The sequence below is a fragment of the Lepidothrix coronata genome, unplaced genomic scaffold (genome assembly GCF_001604755.1).
Source record: "Lepidothrix coronata isolate B3197 unplaced genomic scaffold, Lepidothrix_coronata-1.0 Scaffold120, whole genome shotgun sequence".
In the NCBI taxonomy this organism is placed as follows: Eukaryota; Metazoa; Chordata; class Aves; order Passeriformes; family Pipridae; genus Lepidothrix; species Lepidothrix coronata.
The window spans coordinates 356,456-380,705 of NW_016690300.1; the positions used below are offsets into that span (position 1 = coordinate 356,456).

Sequence of the window (24,250 nt, forward strand, 5' to 3'; positions counted from 1 at the left end):
TAACTCTGTCTTTGCCAGGTGGGGGTTAAACAAGAAAAGCACCTGTCAGCTGTGATTTCTGTTAGGAGATCATTCTACTTCTAAAACATCTCAGTCTCTGCACAGAACTTAATCAAATCTGCTCATTCTCCCCTAGAGTCAACTGCATAGAACTGATTGTCACTACAAGGACAGTGAACATGCTGGTGGAAAGGTCTTTGCTTTAACATTGCTGCTGAAGCCACACATCAGTTATGAAGATGAAAGACAGAAGGCTGTGTTGCTTCATGTTGAAGAAGCAATTGAGACTGACATGAAAAATGTGGTCAGTGTCAACATGCCAAGACACATGGGGCATATTCTGCCTCTCCATTCCCTTCTCCCAGTCCTCCTAAAATGTTCAATGCAAAGAAAAAAGCAGCAAGGGTGTTAAGTGACTTGGAATATTTTTGTATTTATATCATCTAGTAAACGAAATTGCTGAAAAATGTCACAGTGTGATCTTCATGTATGTGTGGGAGAAAACATCTCAGCTGTCAGGGAATGACTGTACAGCTCCCTGCTGGAAAGAAGAAGTCAAACGTTTCACAAACAGACTTTTATAGCCTGGTGGGATCTCTGCTAAACACTTGGGATATCCAGACTTGATTGCTTCCAGGAAGATATCTGCTGATTCATCCTGGCAGTACCCACTCTAAAGCTGAGCTCTCCCCAGATCCCAATCAGCAGAAAGTCTTTCAACCACAGTGCTGACACCAGCTCAGAGAATTCTGCCTTGAAATTCTTGGTAAGCTGGTGGGCTATAAGTCATCATCAAATCTCAGTCAGCTTTTGAAGTGTAGGAAACAACTCGATACCCAGAACTTTCTGGAAGGGCTGTTCTGTCACTCAGTGCACTTGTGATGTTTTTGCTGCTGTTGATTAAAGCTCTTCATTCCTTTGCTTTCCTTCCCCTTTCCCCACCTGAACTGCCACCATGGGTGACAGGTGCTGGGTGCAGGTACTCTTTCTGTGCGTACACTGGAAATGGATACTACTGGAGACACATGAAGGAAAGAGAAGGGGGAACTGTTCTCTATCAGAGCTATCAGCAAACATAGCTGGAGTTCAGGAAGACTTCCCACAGATCAACCTAAAAGAGTGAGGGACAGAGAAGGAAAGAGAGGGCATGAGAAAGTTTTGCCTCTTTGTTTCAATGTGGTTCAGGATCTCTGAGAGCAATAAGAAATGTACAGGCTTAGAATTCCCCTGTAAACTCCAAAATAATCTAGAGAACACTAACCCATACAACACTCCGTGCCAACAGCTGGTGGGTAAGAGCAGATCAGGTTTGTTCTTTCAAGCAGCAGTGCCCTTTGCCTTACTGCAGCACACTGTAATTAAGGCCTTGCGTAGGGCCAGATTCACTAGCATGATAAAGAGGAGTTATTTTTGTATGTGAATTCAAATGAACAAATGCAATTTCTAACCATTAACCTCTTGAAGTAGATAACAAGTGGGTTTAGGGATAATTACTGATTTTCATAGTTTCTAGGAAAGCTTTATCGGGACCCTTATGTTTCTAAAACACTGACACATCACATGATCCAGGACGTTGGTGTCTAAAAAGGCAATGAGTGCATTACAACATGCCCCACATCCCAGAGCCAGCTCCCCTGCCTTTCTGTGTGTGCAGAGAAGATGCCGAGAAGCCTAGGGAGCCAGTTCCAAAGTCCTTTCCTTCACTGGTGCACACTTGCTCTTACATAGGCAACCACGTTTCAGTGGAACTAAGGACTTTGGGTGGATCGCTCATTTTGCAGGTTCAGAGATTGATTCCAGCAAGAACTGGAGTTTGCACGGCCCACTGGGAAAACTCGCTCCTCACCTCTCCTCCAGAGGTACATGAAATCTAGTATGAAGAAGGAGATGTGGAGAGGCAGGGAAGACACTGGGCTAAGGATCCATCCTGCTTCTGACAGCCCAGAAACAAGAGGAAGCTGTTACCAGGATGGATATAAGGAGCCTACTCTGCTGAGTGAGCTCCTGCACAGCTCCACAGACCAGGATCCACCTTGGCAGCCATGCCCTGATGCAACACAGTCCTTTGTGCTCATCCAACAGCCACTGTTTCGGTGGAGAAACCAGGTATTAAACCCACCATTTCCAGAAGTTACAAACTCAGCTGCAAAAGCCACAGCTCTGTAGCAGTGGGTCACAACTCCTGCCTTGGCCAGCACATCACTCCTTGCTAACCTTGCCTGCTGCGAGCGATTCCTATTGTGTGCTGCACACAACAGTGAGACTTCCTTCTCCTCTGTTATGGACCTGAACACCTTACCTTGATATAAGCATACATAATTTTATTAAAATTATCACTGCACTACTGAGGCAGCATTTACAGGGGAACCGAACAATAGCTTTTTCCAAGCTACCAAGCTCTTGCAAGACATGATGTAGGGAGATGGGAGCTGACACCAAGCTAGAGCAGATGGCATTGAAGATGAAAGATGAGAAAGCTCACTTGCAGGGAACCTGGGTTTTGTTCTCTGTGGGAGGAACATGAACTTTTGCATTTAAGCCAAATTTAATAATGCATTCCAGCGATCTACGTTTTTTTAAGCTCCCACATTTCCTCCCTTCCTGAATGCTATATGGTTTCCCCTTCTATTAGAGGTATTTCTGTGGCATCCACTGCCAACAGGTTGAAAATCAAAATGCTACCAAGTTGTCATGGATGAAACATCAATATCTTGAATGTTTGGGAAAGAGCCAAACGTTAGTTTAATTAGCTTGAACATATTCAATTTGGACTGACCTTTTCAAATAGAATCAAAGAAGCACTGAGGTTGGAAGCAACCTCTGGAGATCATCTAGTGCAACCATCTGTTCAAAGCAGAGCCCATTAGATGAACTTGCTTAGGACATCATCCAGTCAGATTTTTCAGTATCTCCCAAAACAGTCTGCAAAATATTTCTCCTGAACACATGCACTACAATCCTTAAAGAAGTTATTTCAAACCAAATTTTGCAACTTTATTTCCTACAATGCAAAGAAATCTTTTGATAATTTTGTAACATAACACATTTTCCTCCATCCAGAATAGGAAATAACCAAAACCTTTTTGCTACAATGACTGCATTTTCAATACTGTTCATTTTTCAAATTTAAATTTCCAATTAAAATTTTAAAAGGTCAATATATAAATTCCCATCTGAATCTTGTGTAAGCATCTTAAAAGAAAATCAGCACCTACCCAGTATCAGGGCCTAAGAAGAGTTCAGTACCACACTTGCTGCTGTGCATTTCCTCTCTTCAGCTCTTTTACAGACCCCGTAAGAAGTTTTGGAAACTCTATGGACACTTGCTTGCCTACTTAGACTCCAGCACGAGGACACCACTGGATGAAGCAGGACACATCACAGTCTCTGGTGTGTTCCTACCACCCAGCACTTCTGATTCTGTCTCCAGCTACTTGCAAAGGCCACTTCAATTCGGCATAGTAATGACATATTGCATAATACTAAAACCTTCAGTGAAGTTCACAGCACTGACTCCTCATAAAGACAAACTGTCAGCTCTCTGGTGCTTCCAAATATGCAGTGATCACATACTGGAAACCATTCCCATATATTTACTGGTTTACATTGACAGTGCACTGCAAAAGATCAGAAGGTATTTTAAAAAAAACAAACACAAACAAACCACAACTCCTGCAATAATGTGGCTTTTATCTTCTAAAAGGTGTTCATAGGAAAAACTCTATTTTCTAGAAGAGTTCTCTTTTGACCCTGTGATACGGAGTCTGGGTGTAAGTTAAAAACCAGACAAATTAAATTTTTCTCTCATTTATTGTGAAATATAAATATTTTTATGTTTCTCATTAAATTTTTCATCAGAAAAGATCATGGAACTGGATCACATAATTCAGATCATTTGGTCAGGAACTTCCATTCTCATTATTTCACCCAGTACAGAAGCTACAACATAACTGCAACTGACAAAACACTTGCAAATGTACAGACAGCCCTATTTCAATGAGTTACTTCTTTACACTGAAAAAACATAAGGTTGTCATAACTGAGCAGTTTAAAAAAAAAAGCCTTGCGATCGTTTGATGGTTCTTCAGTGAATAATGGAAAAGAGTTTAAAGGGCTCAAGCACAGACCTCGGGGAAAAAGAGAATGGCATCATTTTAAAACTCCAGCCCAGTTAATTGCAGGTAATTTCTATGAATAATGACAGCAGAGAACACCGAGTGACGTAGGGGAGAGAATATTCTCAGTCGTAATCGCTTAAAACGAACAGATCAGTCAATTTGAACTTATTTGGGACAGTCTGTCCTGCCCCTTCCAGAGCACTGTAAACATTTGGCTAAAGCTGTCAAGGAGCATCTTCCATGTGTTCTGCACCCTACAAATGGTGGCAGAAGAGCTGTCCCTGCCTGTTCCTGCCGGGAACATCCTGTACACACATGTGCACACAAACATGGCTCTATGGCCTAATTTTTGAGGAACAATTAATATTTAATTATGTAAACAGCACCTAAAAAGGGGCTATGTTCCTTTGGCAGACCAATTCACCTTCTAGTGCAGCCACTTTAAGTGTCCTCCACAGCTGGAACTATCTATGTAAAATGCCTGTAAGTCAACAGGAACAATGCCTGGTGCATGGCAGAACAAATGAGAGCTAATTCACAAGGAAGGGACCACCAAACTAAATATATTTGGGTTTCATCTACCTCACATTAGCCTGTTTTGGAGAACATGTGTACTTGTCACATATAATTCTCAGTTGCTCCCATTCTGAGATTACTTTCTTCACTGAGGTCCTCAAGACACCATTCAGTTTGATCTCTACACTTTCAAACATTCATCACCCAAGCATCCAAAAGATTCATGACCTACTTGGGCCACCCTTATTTCAAATGGCAAGTTGAGTGTATCAGGAATAACACTTCATGGGAGGTTGAAGCATTTATTTTTAAAGCAATACATGAAGATGATCTGTGTCTGCATGATGCCAGAAGAGAGCAAGGCAAGGGAAGCAAACAATGAACAAAACATAAACACCCCTCTGGTAATGTCTCAAAGCAGCAGATTAAAAGCAGCTCCTATTCCCAATGCCCTTACTTCAAGGCTCTTACCTCAAGAGCTGTTAGCCTTAGAACCAGCAAACAAGAGTCCAAATAGAACCATGCTGAAAATTGGGTGCTTTCCCCTTCTCAACATCCTCTTCTCATGTACACAGCCCTGAGTACAGCCTGATTATTTTCACTATGAGCTCCATTACGTCCCTTAAACGAGAAGAACAACCCACTCCTTCCTAGCTATGGTTGTGTAAACCAATATTAAAAGACTCTCAAACCCTGGGTCCCTCTGGCTGACTGTAGGGAGGAGGCAGAATGTCAGCACATGTCAATATTGAACTTAGCTTGGCTGGGTCTGAGGCAGGTGCCTGCCACGTGTAAAAGCCCCAGAGCTCCAGTGGACTCAAATCTTCCTGCCACCATGGATTTACAGAGCTCTTGGAAAACATATTTCTAAGGGAATACAGGCACCTACAGCACGGAACAGCTGCACCACTTAGAAAATTTATCCCTCCATTTCATGCTTGTTAGACTTTCCTAGGACATGCACTAGCTGCATGCACCTCTGTAAGCCACTTAAACTCCCTAAAAGCAGTGGATCAGGACTGTGTAGAGTACTGCACTGAGTTGGTTTGTCTCTGCTGATCAGTACAAGAGAAGGGCAGGGAGATTTTGTCAAGTTTTATAAAATTATGCCCACAAAAGCAGGGCTAAGTACTGCTCTACTAACAGCAGGAGACCATAGCCATGACATTCTTCTCTGAGAAACTGAATAGACATTCAATAAGAACAGACTCATTACTATTGCTGGAACCATTTAAATCCCATCCATCCCCTCCAGGATGTATCCCTTGCTGCTCTAAAACAGGCAGAAGGATTTTTTTTTAGGAAGCTCTAACTGCTACCCAAGGAATGAGATACAATTTTGCCCCAGGGAGAGCCAGGTGCTTTGCTTTGCTGCTTGTCTCACAAAAGTTGTACCCTGCAATAGAGCACATTTGTATTGGATTAATGTAATCAAAAGCACCCTGCTGTCTGGTCACTGACCTGTCTGTAAACAACAGATGACATGATGCTGTGAGCTACTATTATATATAATTACCTATTGAGTTGTGACTATTGTAAAAAAAACAAAACCATATACTTGACCTGCTGCTGTTGGTCTGTTTTCCAGGGAGGAACAAGTCCTATAAGCACCTCAACTTTGAGCACCATTTTGTTCTCATCTCCTTCACTGCTCTTCACATCTCCTCCAAATAAGTTTGTGTGCTCTTCCTTACACCTGGAACAATTTTCTCAGCTGCACTAGCAAGGTGCAACCCTTCTCCGTTCTTGCTTTAAATCCCTTTTATATCCTTCTCCTGTCATTCAACCTTTTGATGTCACAGTTTCCTCTCTGTGCCTGCACAAAAGTGAAAGTTATCTGTAACCTGAATGTATCTCACCTGCCCTGGATTGTACTCACTGTGATAGAGGCCATAGGGACAGATTCCCACCTGATGTAACTCAAGCAGGTCTGCTGGAGTGATACACAGCACAATCATGAATCACAGAAAACATGGTGAATAAGGAACACTTTTCTCTGGTTTCCAACACAAGAGTAGGATCAGAAGGAACCTATTACCTGCCAGCTCAAAACCAACAGGAAGCCGCTTGCACACCCTGTACAGTCCAGCTGTGGAGCTCCTTGCCCCAGGACACTGCAAACCAAGCAACTAAACACCTTACTGAAAGAACAAAACTCATCAGGAGTCATGAAATACAAAGAACTCTCCTCAGGTTCAGACATTGCCAAGCCTTAAATTGTTGGAAACTGGGAAAGTATTCTGGGAATACCACTGCATACCCACTGTACTCTTCCCTGAGCACTCCCTGCAAGCTGCTTTAAGGGACAGGACATGGGATAGATGGAGCTGGCATTTGACCCAGTGAAGATGATCTTAATGAACAGCAGTTCACACCAGCTGAAGACACAGCACCGTGTCTCACGTGCACGGCTGTACAGGCACACGAGGAGCCCGACACTCTTACAGGTCTAACAGCAGAGTAACCTCTGCAGAGCATTTGGTGCTCACTAGCAACCAGCTCTTATAGTCAGTAAACTACAACTGTTGCTGGTGCTACAAGCTGGTAGCTAATACACACTTATCTCTGTTGTTCATCAGTAGCTCAGAAGCTACTAGGACATGATATTCATGCAGATAGATGTTCAAAGAAAAGTTTTCATTACAGTATAAGGCAATGAAACAGAAGCCGACTGACACTGCCAATGACAAGCTAGTTATTTGTCTTGGCTTTCTTTTGATTATCAAACTGAAAGTCTATATTGCCAAATTACACAAAAACTGCTTTCCCTTTTTCCTCTAACTTTTGTCAGAAGTCTGATGCAAATCTCCTACAGAAGAAGTATGACCGAGTTATATTAGCATCATCCATTCTGCTTCATTTACAAATGCTATCACAAATACCTATTTACACCAAGATTGAAACATGTACACATTACATGAAACATTACCTCAATTATTGCTTAGTGTCAGAACAGCTTAAATTGTATAGAACTGCAACAGCAAACTCTTATATTAATTGTTGAAGAACAGCTCACACATAGATAAAAGTATTTGAAGTCATCACCTGGCTCAGTCTAAACACAGCTAGGCAACAGGAGGTTACAATGAACTGGGTTTACTAGATAGACTTCAGTGTTTATATAAGGATTCTTCTATTAGATAGCAATTTTTTTACTTCCAAGGAGTTCCTTGCTTTGGAAATACTTTGGACATCATGGACAAAAGCTTATTATCTGAGATATTATACAGGAAATAGCATTAAAGAAAAAAGCCAACATTTCAGAATATGTGATTGTAGACTTTATTTTGAAAATGCTTCATGAAAAACAGTTGGTCATTGGAAATATTTTAAAAGTAATTTAATCACAGACTGCCAAGACTGCACTCCTCACCTTCTTTGCATCACCCAAGCTCCAGTTCTTCAAAGATCACCCAATACCAGCACAAATGACTGGTTTAGACATCTTCTCTGGCTGTCCCTTAAGAGTCACTGAGAATGAATTGAGACAATAGTAAAATGATGCATTTAGCTGCCTGAATCCTTTTGTGAGTGAAGAGGGGTCTGATCAATTCCTACTTACCTCAGCACACTTCTGGTTTCAGAATTGACTTTGGGGGTTTCATCACTGCCTACCATAGAACGTTAGTGCTTTCGTTAATGCTAAATGTAAAGACTTGGAAGAGCTATTCGGAGAGATGCAAACGAGAAGGAACAGATTACTATCAACCACTGCTGACAGGAAGCCATTGGTACTGGAGATGCTGAGGCTGAACTTATCAGATAGCCAGCATTTGAGAGAACGTTTCATTAAACAGTGAAAGCAGACAGGACCCATTTGCTGTGGAGCAGCACCTCCGAGCGTGACTCACGCTATTGAACAATCCTGACTTGAACCTGTTGAGGATCTTGGCCCAGCGTTTCCTTTTCAGTATTAATCCGAGCTAGAAACGTGTCAATAAACCTCTCCGCTGCTGCCTGGCAGCTGGATAAGCAGCAGTGCGAGCCCTCTGAGCGCTCGCAGGTCACCAGCAGCAGCAGCAGGCACGCCAGACCCGGCTGGTGCTGCCGCCGAGCCCCCGCCCTGCGAGCCCTTCCCAGCGCCCGCACCCTCACGGTGCCGGCCGCGGGGCTCCGGCAGCTCCCCACCTTCCATCCCTGTGCCCATCCCCTCACCCCACCCCGCCGCACACCCCCACACGGACCGACGCCCTGCGGAAGCAACAGGGCAGCTCCCCGTCGCTCCGAGCCCCGGGCCAGGGGCCGGTCCCGGCGGGGCGGGCGCGGCCCCCGGTACTCACATGGCGAGGGGCCGAGCGGGGTCTGCTGCCTCCCTCTCCAGCAAAGATGGCTTTCCGGCTCCGCGCCTGCTGCCAACGCTCTCCTACTGTTGTAGGCACTGTTGCTGAGATAGGAGGGGTAGGCACCGGCTACTGAGCATGCCTGCGCCTTATCACAGGGTAGGAAATAGAGGCAAGGCACGGAGGTACCCCCTCCCCACCCGCACGCCAGCCAGGAGAAAGTCCTGGAGTGACGAACGCGAACGGAGGCTCCGGCTCCTGCCACATCCCGCCTCCTCCCCGTGCGGAGCAGGCAGCGTCTGGCTGGGTGTGGTCACCGGAGCGGGGCTCAGTCCAGCCAGGACGCCTGGGGGGATTTACGTGAAAACGTTTGTCTTTCTGCAACCACCTTCTGTCTCCCTCTCTTTTCTAGAAAGAAAGGGCGGGGAGGGAAGAGAGTGAGAGAGGGAAAAAAAAAAGGAAGAGAAGCACGAAAGGTATTGCTGTTCAATCCATGCTGTCATGGGTGAGTACTCGTGAATGAAAAAAGGCAAACTGTCAGGATTATAATGCCTACCCACAACACAGAGCAAACCCAGAGACAGAGAAGCTACTGGATCAGCCACTGATTGTGAAATGGTTGTGTCTCAGATGAAGTACAGCAGTTGCCAAGTCTCTGTGCTCCTGGCTTTAAGTTCACCTCACACTCAACCTAAGCCCAGGCATCCAATCTCGCCCTTGAAACTCCTTCATTACCATCAGCACTTCCCTTGCATGTCCCACACCCTTGTACAGCACAAAACTTCTTCTGAAGCAGAACGTGCTCCTTTAGATTCAAACCAAAGCCATCATATACTCTAAACAGAGGTCAAGGAAGAAGAAAGGTTTTCAAGAAGTGGCACTTAACATCACTGTCCCCGGTGATAACTTCTCCCATTTTCCTTGTAAAAAGATACCTTAGCCATCACTGCCTTTCCATCAATGTCAGTGACAGATAGCACAAGCTGTTAAACCCAGGTATCTGGGTAAGGCAAGGGCTTACCCAGAACACAGAGAAGCTTTTGTAAGTAAGACCTCAGATCTCGAGGTGCCTTTTGGAGATAAAGTACAACAGTGTCATCAGATAAAATCTGTGTTTTTTGATGCGGGAGTCAAAGAAAAGGTGAATTGTTCCTCAAAGTAACAGGCAAAGACACAGGTACTAGGGATGAGGAACGCATCAGTCCCAATTTCTAAAGTTGGTATCAATCAGTTGAATATTTTCATGGAGAAAGTAACCAAGGAATGTGACAACACCCACAGTGGTGGTACACAGCCCAGACCTTAGGACACTCAGCTATTGCCTAAATCCAGGCTCAGATGCTGTCACAGATGCAAGCCCTTGGCTGTCAGCTCTGAAGGGGATCCAAACCTTTGGGGGAATGGTGGAACTCTTCAGAGTGACTTATTCACAGGAACCTCTCTCCCCTCTCCCTCTGCTGCCTGAGAGCTTCCTCATGGCATTAAAGACTCATCATACCTGCAGCCACTGGAGGGTTTGTCTCTTCTAATGAAGGTAATCATTTGCATGAATGAATAAATGTCACTTTGAGCCTTAGTTGTCTACATTTGACCACATCACTAAGGGCGTGCTCACATGTTGCAGTCATAATAGCCTGGCCCTGAGAAGCTTTTTCTGATGGAAGTAAAAAAAAAAAAAAAATCAAAGTGGATTTTCTCTATGTAAAGATGGAGTTTCAACCAACTGATATGCCCTGACGACAGTCAAAAGATTCCTGACTAGCTTTAAGCTTTATCCATCCACAGATTATTTAGCTCAGCACTTCTCATCTGGTATTCCTCTACAATCTTCCCTCATGAGGATGGTTTACTTTTCAGATATCCTAGACAAAGGTACATTTATCTGATACCCCTGTAGCACACAGCCACACCAACACCCACACATAGGCATACACTGAGTACAGGTACCACCTGCTACCAGTCTTCAAACCCAAACCATGCTCACATACTGAGGAAGTGAAAAGTCATGCAAGGCTGTGAGGCCAGGAGCTTCTGGGACAGAAGGACCTACTATCTAGATCTTCCTGCCCCTTCTGTGCTATCACTTCATGTTGTTATGTGGAGGGTGGAACAAGTATTGATGCCAGACCAAAGCTCAAAAGACTCAAAAAAAATCCCCTGGAAGACTCCAAACCCAACTTATTAAAACGTTTTATTATACAAACTATCCAGAGCACATGATACAGTGTCTATGCTGACTTCACGCCAGCTTTATCCTGATTGAAGGGGAGCAGAAAATACACCCATGAGCATAAAGGTGAAATGGCAGTCAGAAAAATTAAAAATTAATAGAAACGTGTCAGTACAGGAATAATACCTCAAACCTTGTGAAAAGAGTGCAGAATGGGCTGAAGTTGGAACAGTGTACCACAGTATATGGCCACAGCTTTCTCTGATGTGATACAGGAGAGTTCTCAAAACCAAATTAAATAGCATCACTGGACTGTGGCTGCTAAAGAAGAATTTCCTACCAGCTAATGAAGGCACCACCACTCCAATCCAAGATCACAATCCTGAAGAAAATTCACAGCTAAACTGGGGGACATTTTCCTTTAGCCCTACATTTCCTTGAGCTCATAGACTGCCATTAAAGGCTACACCAAAGCCTTTGGTGAAAGAAGATATGCAGAGACACCCTGTGGTGGCAAAATAATATGATCAGAATTAGTTCCAACAGCTGAAAATACATTTAAGACACACAAGTGGATCAGAAAAGCTGCATCATGCAGACACCAAGAACTTCTCCCCAAGTTGCTATTCATGTAATTTCCTCTCTCCAGACATCCTTTCCTGTCTGGCATCTTTTACTCTGTGTGTTTGCATGACAGTCCCTGCCACAAAGATTTTACCTCTTATTCTGTTTGGTACTTTTACTCCAGAGGACAACAGCTGAATCACGGCTGCAACAGTTGGAGGGATGGCCATGGAAATGCTCTGCTTTTGGAAGAGAGTTTCCTGCATCTTCAGCCTGCCAGTCTTGGGTAGGGAAAACAATCAGTCTTTTGTAAACTGTTGCTGTTGTTTTTTTTACCCCATTCATAATTCATATTTTGTCCTGAAGTCAAATTTTATCTATGAAGGCAGTTTCAGAGCCATCAATACACGGCTCAGGACATCCAGAAATGAAAGCCATCAACAACCAGCATCTGTGCAGATCAGTTTTGGCATCTGAAGTCTTGCAGGTACTACACCTTGCTTATAATGAACTAAAGACAACCTACAGATACAACAATGAGGTTCCTGAAAATGTTGTCCATTGCTGATATATGATCTTCATCTGAAGGGAACATATTTTCTCCCAGATCTGCAAGTATGATCCCCATTTTAAAGAGTCATTAACAAAACAACTCCATTAGTGCTAGATAAGAAAGGTGAGAACAATTGGTTGGTAGATAGAAAGCAGTTTCACAAGTCAAGTTTCACAAGATTTAAGCAGAGAAGAAAAGCAAGGCAAATAAATCAATTATTCAAATACTGGGTATTCAGATCTGATTTGGCAACACTTTTAAACAGATAGTTAAAGTATGGAAGGATTTCCCCTCACATCATTAGAACTAATTACACTCCCCATAGCCAGACAAATTCATCTTTAAAAGAGAAATTAAATACTGTACATGTCCAAAGTATAATTTTTCAAAAATTGTCTAAAAGGCTTAAAAAAAGATCTGAGTATCTTCAGTGCTTTGTTACCAATTTTCACATGTTTATTTTCGATGTTACATTATCTTCTCTTGATCTTTTAGACAAGTGGTATCAGTACTGAAAGACCCTTCAGTGAGAAGCCTTTGAAGCTCCCTTCTCAGAAGCAAGGTAGATGTCTGCCTCCCCAGTTGCTGATTTTATCAGACACAGATTGTTCTGTTCTGCAGAGCTTCACCTCAGCACCACTGTATGCCTAAAATGGGTCTTGAATTTGCAGATTATTTTGTCACCAATTAAACCCCAAAATCTGTAATTGTGAGGTGTGTAAATTTTCTTTCTTTCACAACTTCTATTCCTTCACATCTTAGCAATACTTTAGTGACAGTTTCCTTTTACAGGTCAGTGAACTCTTTGTAATTCCTTTCATAAATGGTCTTTTCTGCCATTTCTGTGGGATATACAAGTCCGACTTACCTGGGTTCTGTTAAAACACTGGGTCTCTCATGACCAAGCCTGAGCAGCAAGGTGTGTCACTCTATGTTCCTTCAAGGAATTTACAGTTTCTCGTTAACGTGTATTACCATGTAATTTTGGTAAATGATTATAACACAACTTAAAACTGTTTCAAGGTGTGATCCTGCAAAGCATTTGTACAGTGAGTCCCAGTCGCTCTTGCCTGTGTGTGTCCTAAGGTATGAACTGGTTATGGAGAACTGTACTTAAAAGGCTGGGAGAGATTGAGGGGAGAGCAGCATACAAGGAGAGAAAAGATGAAGAGTAAAAGCAGAAAAGTTCAAAATGATTGTCAATTTTGTTTTTAAGCCCACAAACTTTGTGTGATTTTGTGTAGAAGATTTGTGGAAAATATTTTTAACAGGCAGGAACAAGACAATAGACATAGGAGGGGGTGAACATGACCCTCCAAGTCAAGCAACCAAAAGTTAATGAAATTACCAAGTATCAAATGTAGCACAGAGAGACTAATTCAATCAGAGAGGCCAAAGGGATAATTCTTGGAGACAAAGCATCACAACGCGGAAATGCAGCCTAATCAACTGCTTTATCAAAAGAAAAAGGAAACAATTTCCAATCCTTAACTAAAATCCCCAGTTGGTTCTTCATCTTTTCAGGGTTCTGGTTTTTGCTTTGCAGTGTTTGTTCCATCTCACATTTGTTTCACTGCTTCTGTTCTCTGCACAAAGCTGTTTCACTGGCTCCTGGCTCTTCGCTTCTATCAAACGAGCCTCCTCTGCTCTTGGTTTAAGCAACCAGCTTCATCATGAAAGAGAGCATGTAGAGGGAAATATTCATTATGTTTAATGTCCAAGCCTACTTTCCATAATTACGTGGAATAGAGCAAGAATACCCAGAGTCACCTTGTGTCTGCAGGATTTTTCAGAGCAGGTATTTGCTTCATCTGATGGAAAGCAGCTGCTCCCTGATCTCAACTGAACCTCCCGTGTAACCAGGACCCTTTGCAGGTAGTGTAACACATCCAGACTTCGCCAGGTACAACAAGCAAGGGAGAGGCTTTTGAAAAGCTACTCAGACCTCTGTTTTCATCTAAGCAAGTGGTGTTGTTATGACAGATAAAATGAGCTGGCACAAAGGAAAGAAGGACCTCATGGAAGGAAGCGCAGGAGATGGGAAGCACGGCCGAAAAAAGCGAGAGCGGCTATTTAAGAAGAGATTTTCTGGACTGAGCCTTTTCTCTGGGTCTCCTAAGAATAAATTGTAAGTACATCCCAGATTATATTTTGTATACATTTTTAACCAAGAAATTTTGTAAGTATTTCCAGAGCAGCTCTGGAAGAGCCACACAGACACTTTTGTTAGCTCTGCCGTATTAACTGTTTCACAAACAAGGAAACAGTTATGGACTAATTAAACAACTTGACCTTAAAACTAGGAAGTCACTGGCAGAAGTAGACACAAAATGAATGTCTCCAAACCTTGTGTGTCTGTGTGTTCCTCTTATAACCATTTTCCAATGCTTCCACAGTGAGAGATTCAGAGAGGCAGCATCTCTGTTCCTCCAGATACACACTAGCACTGCCAGCCCGACAACCCGGGACACTGGTCTAGGAGTAACAATGCTGCAGTTTTTGTTGCACTGACAGCTGTAACTCCGGGGTGTAATGGGCAATGGCAGTGTATGGGCAGCAGCAAAAATCACTGTCCAACAAAGTCAGTGCTACTAAGTTTCTTGAATCAGAGCATAATTATTGCTTGTGTTCCTACAATCGTACCTTTATAGTTACTACTTTTCAGTTAGAAGGAGAAAAGGAAAAACAAAACAAAAAGACAAGCAACACAAAACTATTCCTTTTTCAACAAAAGTAAGCAGAGGTAAAAGTCAGTTTGAGCTTACTGCTTTGTGCATGTATTAGTTTTGAGCCATTATAATCATCCATTTGGGGTTTGAAATTCTCTTTTTGGGTCTTTCTACTTGATATTATTCATATTATTCTTCCTTAACACAAAAATTAAACTGAGTGTATGCATCATGCTAAGATCAGGAGGGGTTTCCAAAAACTGTTTTTTCTCATTCAAGACCTGCATTCCCTACAGATCTCCTACAAAGAGTCTGTCTTTGATAATTATCATGAAATTACCGTCTTAGGAGGAAGTGCACGCAAGTCTCCACAATTACTCAGCTAACTACATTAAGCTTGATAGCCACAGCAGCTGGTTACAGGCTCGACATAAGATTAAAATACACTAGCCAGAAATGAACCTGAGAGCCACATTTTTCTCTCAGACTGATCTAATTGCAGCACAACTAATACCAAGGCCTTGGCTTTGGGATTTATCTTGCTGCACTGCTAAGGAACTGGACTTGAAACATAGTCAAACATCCAAAAAGTGAATTACATCTGTGAGTATCCTCTGTTATTCATAATTTCACTGAAGTGTGCATTCAGGGGGCAGACAAATGCAAAGCAGTAAAACCATGTTTTCCAGACATTGATCCTTCTGTGTCAGTGATAAATATGGACTTCCCCAGTTTGAAAAAAAGATTAAAAAGAAATTCAACAGGAATATAGGAACCTCCTCCCATGGTGCTCTCACATTAATGGAAAGAGTCAGTCTTCAGACCTTACTGGAGATATTTCTACAGACACATTGCATGGCAGTGGTTTTTAAACACATTCAAGCCACAAGGGCCTACAGAACTCCCACAGTGGTACAGCCAAATCACATCATTTCTACAGTTCAGCACTGATTTGTGAGCTCTCGTAAGGGATTACGTAGGTTAGCTGCTTGATTTTGAAGCACTGTTTTATATAAAATACAACGGTATATAATTTGATCAAGAGACCTTTTCTTTCAGCTCTTCCATCTCTGTTCAAGGTCAGTGCAATATAGGGCTTATCTACTGGCCAGCATTAGTGTGCACTGTTAGTGCACACAAGTGGAAAAAGAACCTTTATGATGGTATGGGGGAGGCCTATTAGGTCAGATGCCAGTAATTTAGATACACAGAGCTGTATGGAATTTGTCTTCATGCAAACACATGAGGCTTGTGCCACAATCACCCACAGAAAAGCTGCATATTAAAGATCCTACCTAGCTAGCTGGCATCACTGGTTTATGGTTTTGTTTAAATGATGGAAATCCTTTAATCATTCTGTGTTCTAAAACTAATGGTTTGTCCTGCCATCACAGCCAGACTCCCCTTTTTCTGTCCATTCCTGCTTTCTGCAGGTGACCACACGTTGCACCTGCTCCTGGTGTGTCACAGGTACAGCCTGTGGAAGGGTTCATAAATCACACACTAATTGCTTCTGCTGCCCTAGGAAGTGCACAGGCTGAACTTGTCACCTCTCTTTGTGACTGTTGTAGCCCTCAGGGAAGAAGTCAGCTTTTTGAAGACAAGAGGAGATGTTTACACAGGAAAGGCTCCAAGAAGCTGAAGCCAGCACGGGAGGAAATCTGTTCTTTGAGGCAGCCACACTCCGGGAAAATGTGTCCGAAATGCGAGATCCTCACCTGCCGGAAGTGCGAGACCCTGCACTCGGAGAGCGGCTTCATTGCCCACAGCCTGCTCGACCACTATGACAGGGGAGGAGCCACAGCCCACCTGTGACTGCAGAGGGGTGATTAAAGATCTGATGTGGGTACCCTGCCAGTACCCAACCACATCCCAAACGCTAAAGCTTGGATCCCTCAGGCTCACTGGGTCTCCGGCCTGCGCAGCATCAGCAATTCCAGCCATACTGTAGCTCACACTATACACAGCAGATGCACATGCAGTAATTTAACCAGCATGCACCCTGCAAGCAAAGATCTGTAAGCTAAAAGTTTCTCAGCTGCTAAGGACAAGGAATTGTTTCAGAAATAATCTCCAGTTTTCTTTGTTCTCTCCAGGAAACAAGATTATCCCACTGAGCTGCAAAGAAGGACGTGACTATTGCATGCAGAACACTGGGTACATTGCTCTTACTTGCAATGCCTTGGTATGTTTCAGTATTGTTTGTGGTCTGGAATATTAAACATTTTATTTTTAAATTAACTAACTCAGGTATGCACTTGATGGGGGAAGGGGGCTTTCTAAAGGCCATGAGGACTGCAGATCACATCCAAACACCCTGCTAGAATTTCTGACCTCTCACAGGCTTTCAGCACCTCTCTTATGATTCAGCATCTTGCCTTAAAAGAAGCAACAAGGATCACAACTCTCAAAGTATATAAGATTTCTTCAGGTTCTTAAACCGAAAACTGTAGTTTTTAAGCAGTTCTTAAAACTGTGTAGTGCAGCTCCAAATAGGCCAATACACAATGGTAGGGGTGGGTGGCATTAAGGTCCAGGCATACATAAAACTATTTATCTTTTTGGAATTCTTAAGTACAAGTGAAAGGAGGAAGTAGCCTCTGGAATAGGTTATCCCAAGTTTAGCAGCATACATCTTTTCCTCCCATGGCAACTGGCCAACTCTATATGCAGGATGAATTCCTCACTCTTTGGTTGCTAACAGGCTAAACAGACTTAGTGTCCCATAGCCATTGATATTAAGGGTTCTTTTATTTAGCCAAGCAGATAGAACACAGGCTGGGAAGTCTGGACTTGTTTCATTAATCCTTTTCCTAAGGACTCTCTGTGTCCTTCCTGCTCCCCTTTTGGAGCTGTTCCATTTTTGTTCCAATGAATGTTTGGTAAGGGGACTGGAATCCTGATTTTTTTTTCTATCCCTAGGGAGTACTTTGACTGAGCTATGTCATCCATTCTTGTGTTTTGTTTCCACCTCCTCAGAAAACAATTTCAACAGGAGGAATTCAGAGCCACATATACAACATTCCTGTGCTCCAGAGTATCTTGAACAATACTGCTTAGCTCCCTTTATGGAATGTCAAACACTCAATGCTCCTTAGGCAAGAGACCGAGACCATTTCAGAAACTAGACTGAGCTGTCCAAAGCCCAAAGGGCAAAGCCCATTAGGTTCCATAGGTAGGAGAAAACCTGAGGCAGGATTTACAAATAGGAATGAACCGCTACCAGGAATGAACCCTTCTGCCCAGACTTCACTGGTTCTGTGTCCTAGCAAGTGCCCAGACTTCCTGTCCAAACACAGACTTCTAAAGCCAGAAATTAGATCTTAAGAAGATCCTTGTGCTACAAGGGCCTTAATCCCTCAGAAACCATGTTTCCATGGTGCTTGATTGTAGCTTCCGCTCATTTGCTTCATAAAAGCCAAGCAATGCCTGGCAAACCAGAATTAACCTTTTACGTTTCCCCGTGACTGCTATTCTTAAGCTGTGATCCTTCACAGCTTTCCTAAGAATAAGCCACTCCAGTACTTTAGAAATATCTATTCATCCTCATCCCTCTTCATCAAGCAATCCAGAGGAAACGTCTCCAGATAGTCACCTGAGGAAGAGCAAGGTGACAGACTGAAAGGATGAAGGACTAGCTCATCACAGCAGCATTACTTTAAATCTCACAGTCCACTACAGTGAAACCAGTTCCAATAGCTGACATAGTTGAGCTTTTAGCCAAGTGTTCCAGAGGGGATAGTTCTATCAGCACCTGCCTGATGGGATTTCCTTTGTGGCTTGCTGGAAGACACACAGCAAAGCTCCTCATAGGGGCTATTAGTCTGGAAAGGCATCTAAGTAATAGCAATGTGCAAACCCAGCTCATTTTAGGGAGCAACTTTCTCTTCTCCTCACTTCCCCCCCAGTTAATGCTGTTTTCCTGTCCTGTTTGAAGGACAGCTGGTAACATGGTAAATCATTTCCCTGACCAGCACTGCAGAAGCACCACTCTTCTCCTCTATCAGTCATGAAGTCAAGCTTGGGAAGAACAACTACAACATTTCCATTATGCGCTGAGGTAGCACAAGCTAATATGGTCCTTGTTTTCTCAGTAGCTGTTAAATGACTGCACTTTTCCTGGGCTTCAGAGATCTGCCTGGTACTGTGAGACCATGTTTGTTCCTGTCATACACAGGTTTATGTGTGTGGTATTGAGGTCAGGCAATAAAGCCACTACCTTGAGCTTAGCCTGACTTTGATCTCCCCAGCCACGGCACAACGAGGCACATTTGTCTCCAAAAACCCCACAGGCCCCTGCAAACGGTGAAATCCCAGAGCCAGGGAGCTCTGCAACCTCTATGGCAGCACCGACTGCCACTCATCCATCAGGACAGCTCCACCCCCTCAGCTCTTATGCCAGACAAGAAATTTTTAAAATTATTTCAAGAAAACTTGCCAAAAACTGGAACATGTTATGTGAGCACAGGCTTTCAGTTTTAGATTTTAAAGCCGGCTCAAGACACATAATTATATTAATACAATATATTGTGAAAGAATTATAATAGAAATACTGATTACACATTTAAAAGATTTGGGCTTGAAATCATTCCTAAATAATAAAGCTATGATCATACCCTGACATATCAGTTATTAAGAGCCTGTACTCCTTAATTATCTGATTCCAATAGTTTGAGGAAATTTAAGAGGAACATTGGACTCTATTATATTAAATACACAAATGGGCTCCATCAAAGGCATTCACTAGAATGTGAGTGACTTGACAATCAACAGACCCCTGCCAACACAACTGATACAAGCATAAAAGGGAAAGGAAGCAACTCCACTGGTGAGGGGCAAATCCATGGGAGCTCTTTCCCTGTAAATCCAACACAGGACAAGCAGGAGTATAAAAGCAGCAGTTGTCACCACTTGTTCACAAATCAAAAGATTCAAGGTAAAGAAATCAAACCCATAAAGTACTCATACAATCAAAAGAAAACTAGAATAAATTAATACAATATATACACTGCATATACCCAATTTCAGTTTTGGTTTTTAAAGCAGCCTAGGTAGCTTTCTCCTCTGCCAGATACAATGAAGGCCTTGAGAAAGAAAAGTAATTTTTTCAGTTGACATGTACAGAGCAGACTAGAAGTAGATCTGGAGAAAAGTAATTACCATAACATGAGACCATCTGAACTGAAGATGTTTGATATCAAAGTTGTACCTTATGTTTCTTTTCTACAGCCGCACAAAGCTATATCCTTTCCAAAGCTTCCACATTTAAAAAGGTGATGTTTCTCCTTACTGTTACAAACATCTTTAACCTCTCATATTATAATCTGACCATTTGATGCCTTCTGAATTCTGTAAATGGTCTAAAATAATATGATCCCACTCAGCCCAAACGAACTTACCATTTCAATACTGCAGCTGGATATTGGGAGGTAAGTACACAAATAAGCAATAGATTGATGTGCCAAAATTCCAGTCTTTTCCTCTTGGATGACAAAATGCGAAGGACAGACTGTCTCTTCCAACTTTTCACAAAGCAGTTATTTATTTATTTGTTCGTTTTCTGAATCAAAGTCTGTATACCACAGGCTGTAGCAAATATGATGAAAACCAGAGAAAGTGGTGATCTATTTGCTAATACAATTCAGCAAACCAGTACTCCACTCAGAGCTTAACATGAAGGTATCACAAAATCAGCCTTGGTGACCCTATAAACACTGCTTCCTGTCAGGTTCACCCCTGAGATGTCAGCCTGGAAGGCTTTCCTCTGACATGGGCTATCTTCTCAGCTATTTGAAGACCAAGATCAATTTACATGAGGAAAATGCATTGTCTCTGCTGCCAAACACAAAACCAGACCATTTAACAGGCTTCTGACTTCCTCTCCCCATTCTTACTAATTCATTGCCAAGAGTAAGCGTAGCAAAGGCAAAGACAACCAAACACAACACAGCCCGTTCAAGGGCTATTAACCAACACAAATACTGAGCAGAAGTAGTATTTCTTATTAATCTCTAAATACCTTCCTCAAGGAAGATGGTGAGGAAATCCTATTGCTTATCTCAAGTACTTTTATAACCTGCATCAAAAATCACATCCAAAAAAACCTCACAACACAAAATAACTTCATTCTGTGCAATATCCTGCTGGTACTTGAGGGAAGGTGTTCCTGCACCTGGAGGTCAAGGCTCCTGCCTCCAGTTTTGCCAGTAGGAGTGAGTGTGAGGCACAGACTTGAATGACTTGTTCCAAGTCCCACAAGAAGGCTGGGGTGGAATACGGGACTTGCCTTTCCAGCTGTGGATATAAGGATGCCATCATGCTCCCTCCTCTCAGATACCACACACACCAAGCAGCCAAGGTGAACTTGCCAACTTCATCTCAAACTTCTGGGAAAGGGAGGAAAGGTTATGTCTCCCTCAATAAGACAACACAGCAGAGATGTCTGAGTACTCTGTTTCACAGAAAAATACAATGTGTCCCAGAACAGTTACTTATGCAAATTTACATGCTGTGAATTAGCCGAGGATGAAATTACTTTTTTCAGTTATCACCTGCAATGTAGTTTCTTTTTAGCCTTCCTGCCATCTGCTGTAGAATATATATATATATATATATATATATATATATATATATAACCCAGGGGAAATGGCACTTTTAATGCTACTATATTGTATAAAAAAAAAATCAAACCCAACAAAACCAAACCACAAACCACTTGTTACTTTTACAATATTCTAGAAGAAGAAGATTTTCAGATAGATAAGCCCAAAGGGCGAGGGACAAGAGAATCCAAGCCCTATACAGACTGCCACCTTGGCTCCAGTTAGGTTCTTGACCTCTAAAAGAAACAAGGAAACCTCAAACCAACAAAAATAAATCACTCTCAACAAAGTAAAAGCACCTTTACCTAAATTCCTACATAAACCAACATTTCTATGCAGAACAACTGCTTAGTCAAAAGGTAAATATATATGTTTAATTCTCTTTCAAATGTCAACAAGAATCAAGAGCTACCAGTGTCCCTTGGAGAACAAGCAGTAGTTAAAATTTCTCTTGCTGATGTTCAGAAACATTATGTCACATCTTTGAACTAGCAGTTCCCTATTGCACGTAACAAATTTGCTCTCCATTTAAGCACCTAAAAGCCTGGTATCTCACTAAATAAATTAAAACAAATCCAGTTTCTTCAGCAACCATCTTCAACATAAAGCAACATTACTGCAAGCTTTTAATAAATACAGTGAGAAAAGATCAGTGACTTGGCATTGGTGTTCTGGGGTTTTTGGTACGTAGGCTCTAAAAATCACTTTGTGTAGTATATTTAATGAAAATGTCCCTTACATAAGTCAGTACATTTTGCAGGGAACAACTAATCTGAGATACAAATTCCAGTGTAAGGCTGTAAGAAGCTTCTTGCTGAACCTGAACCAAATGTGCCTCTCAAGGTGTTGAGGGCAAAGCCCCAGGGGCTGAGTGGGAGACCATTACAACGAGGGATTCTCAGGCACGTTTGGAATTGGCTTAACCTTCCTGATTCTGAAGGGCTTCTTTTGTGTGTGTTATGTCAGAGGAACAAAATTGCACAACCCTGAACATTTGGATGCTGCATCATTCCCAAAGATGTCCCTGTCCTCCCCCCACCCTACAGACATCTACCCTTCCTTCAGCAGCAGCACGAGACGTGGGGCAGCTCCCTGCAGTACAGTGATACCGTGGTTGCTATTTACAGTAGAATTAATGCATCTGTGCCAGAAGGGCAGAGGTCTTATGAAAAATATATACAATATGGTCATTTTTAGCCAGATTAGGATATAAAAAAAAAATTTACTCTTCAAGTCCCAACTTTAAGCAAAGAACAGTTCTGTCAGAGGTCTTCAACCCTCCCGAGTATGTTAGAGTACATTACTCTAACGTATAAAAACAAATATTTACACCTCCATAAAGTACCAAAGAATTTTTAAAAATGCCTAGTAGCTCTCAGCGTGCAAAGTCAGCAGGAACTGATTATCCAGGATGTTCACTGTTTCTAGAGACAGTCTTGGAATCAAGCATTCAGAAGCAGAGTGCAAAAGACTCAGGAATTATTTCAGTCCATTTCTTTTTGTTGTTTGTGAGCCTGAGAGCGTTATCCAAACGCTTCTTGAAGTTTTGTTGGTCCATAGGACAGATAACCCTCTAAAAACACTTATCAAGCTAACCTTCAGCTTAGTGCAAGCGCAGAAGTCTTCTAGGATCTGTAATCTTTTCTAACAGTGTGAGCCATCCAGTTCACTTTAGTAGTCCAACTTTCCCGGAGTGCTTCATCAAACTTTTGCTTAAATTGTTTTAGTGCTTCTTCCTCACTCTTCCCTAAGGCGAGAGAGTCCTAAGACAACAGGAGAACAAGTACTGTTAGGAATTTTAAAAAACACAGTTAAAGCCTCTGTTATCTTTCAACACAAACCACATCCTGGTTAGTCCTGTTTTGACACTTTTTCACCTATTCATTGAGCCATCAGTGTACCATCAGTGGTACTTTTTGGGTTTAAAGATAAAACTGAAAAAGAATTAAGCAAATGATTTTCACCTTTATGGGTCTATGCTTGTGTATGAGCCAAGATGGAAACACCCCTGAGAAGACTACATTTAAGATGCAGGGGTCCTGAACTCATGAAAGGAACAGTTTCCTTTGAGCACCAGTACTGACTATAGACCTTGTTCTATAAAGCTGAAAAAGAAAACTCTGAGGGCTGTGTGGAAATCTTGGCAGAAATGCAAAACAACTAAAGCGTATTAATCTTGGAATCAAAAATTCACAACCTCGAAAAATGCTAAGGTCTGCTGAGCTGTAAATCTTACTTTACCTTGAGATACTGGATGTCCTTGACAGAGGTCAGCTCTGGAAGCCCTGCAGTCAACATCAGTGCAAAGAGTGTAATAAATAGGTTCCCGTGTTTCCGCAGGATCAAGTAGGCTTCTTCACAATACTGCCGGAACCTTTGTGTCCAACCAGGGCACATGCAATGAACACAACACATGAGAACTTCCACAGAGGACAAAGGTACACAACAATTTCCAAAATTTGTTATCTGGTCTAACACACGTATTGTAGGAACACAGGAACAGAAAGGACAGAGCTGTCTGCAGAACCTTCAATGCATTCTCACAAACATATCCCATGGCTCTGCAACAAGCCCTTAAAACATCAGCACAAAAGACCACCAGCTGTTCTTTGGAAAGAACATGCCAGTGTCCCATCTCCTGAGAATTTGTTAGGTGAAATTCCCTTGTGATCCTGTTGAGTGGACCTACAGTGGAAAAACAAAAGCTCTATAGCAGTCCCTCGATATCAACCTAACCTGTCCCTATCTCTGTCATCTGGATTATGAGCACATGGCTCT

The 24,250-nt window shown here is 42.4% G+C and overlaps 2 protein-coding genes and 1 long non-coding RNA gene across 4 annotated transcripts in view; 1 reads left to right on the top strand and 2 right to left on the bottom strand.

Moving 5' to 3' along the window:
- Positions 1 to 9,142, bottom strand: part of LOC108502527 (vesicle-associated membrane protein 2-like) — a 52,795-nt gene extending 43,653 nt beyond the window's left edge. The window contains exon 1 of the mRNA XM_017825545.1: positions 8,915 to 9,142. Within this exon, the coding sequence (XP_017681034.1) occupies positions 8,915 to 8,916 (2 nt within the window). The 5' untranslated portion in view covers positions 8,917 to 9,142. The remainder of the gene's footprint in view (positions 1 to 8,914) is intronic.
- Positions 1 to 20,173, top strand: part of LOC108502528 — a 75,477-nt gene extending 55,304 nt beyond the window's left edge. The window contains exons 5-6 of one of the 2 annotated variants that reach the window (XR_001876508.1): positions 14,185 to 14,329; positions 16,442 to 20,173. This is a non-coding gene — a long non-coding RNA (uncharacterized LOC108502528). Of the gene's footprint in view, positions 1 to 14,184 lie in introns of both variants that reach the window. The other variant, XR_001876507.1, reaches the window with a different exon arrangement.
- Positions 20,174 to 21,412: 1,239 nt separating this feature from the next.
- PIK3CB (phosphatidylinositol-4,5-bisphosphate 3-kinase catalytic subunit beta) overlaps positions 21,413 to 24,250 on the bottom strand; it is a 53,619-nt gene continuing 50,781 nt past the window's right edge. Inside the window, exons 22-23 of the mRNA XM_017825534.1 lie at positions 23,714 to 23,846; positions 21,413 to 23,235 (exon numbers count right to left, since the gene is read on the bottom strand). Coding sequence (XP_017681023.1) covers positions 23,098 to 23,235; positions 23,714 to 23,846 — 271 coding nt within the window. The 3' untranslated portion in view covers positions 21,413 to 23,097. The remainder of the gene's footprint in view (positions 23,236 to 23,713; positions 23,847 to 24,250) is intronic.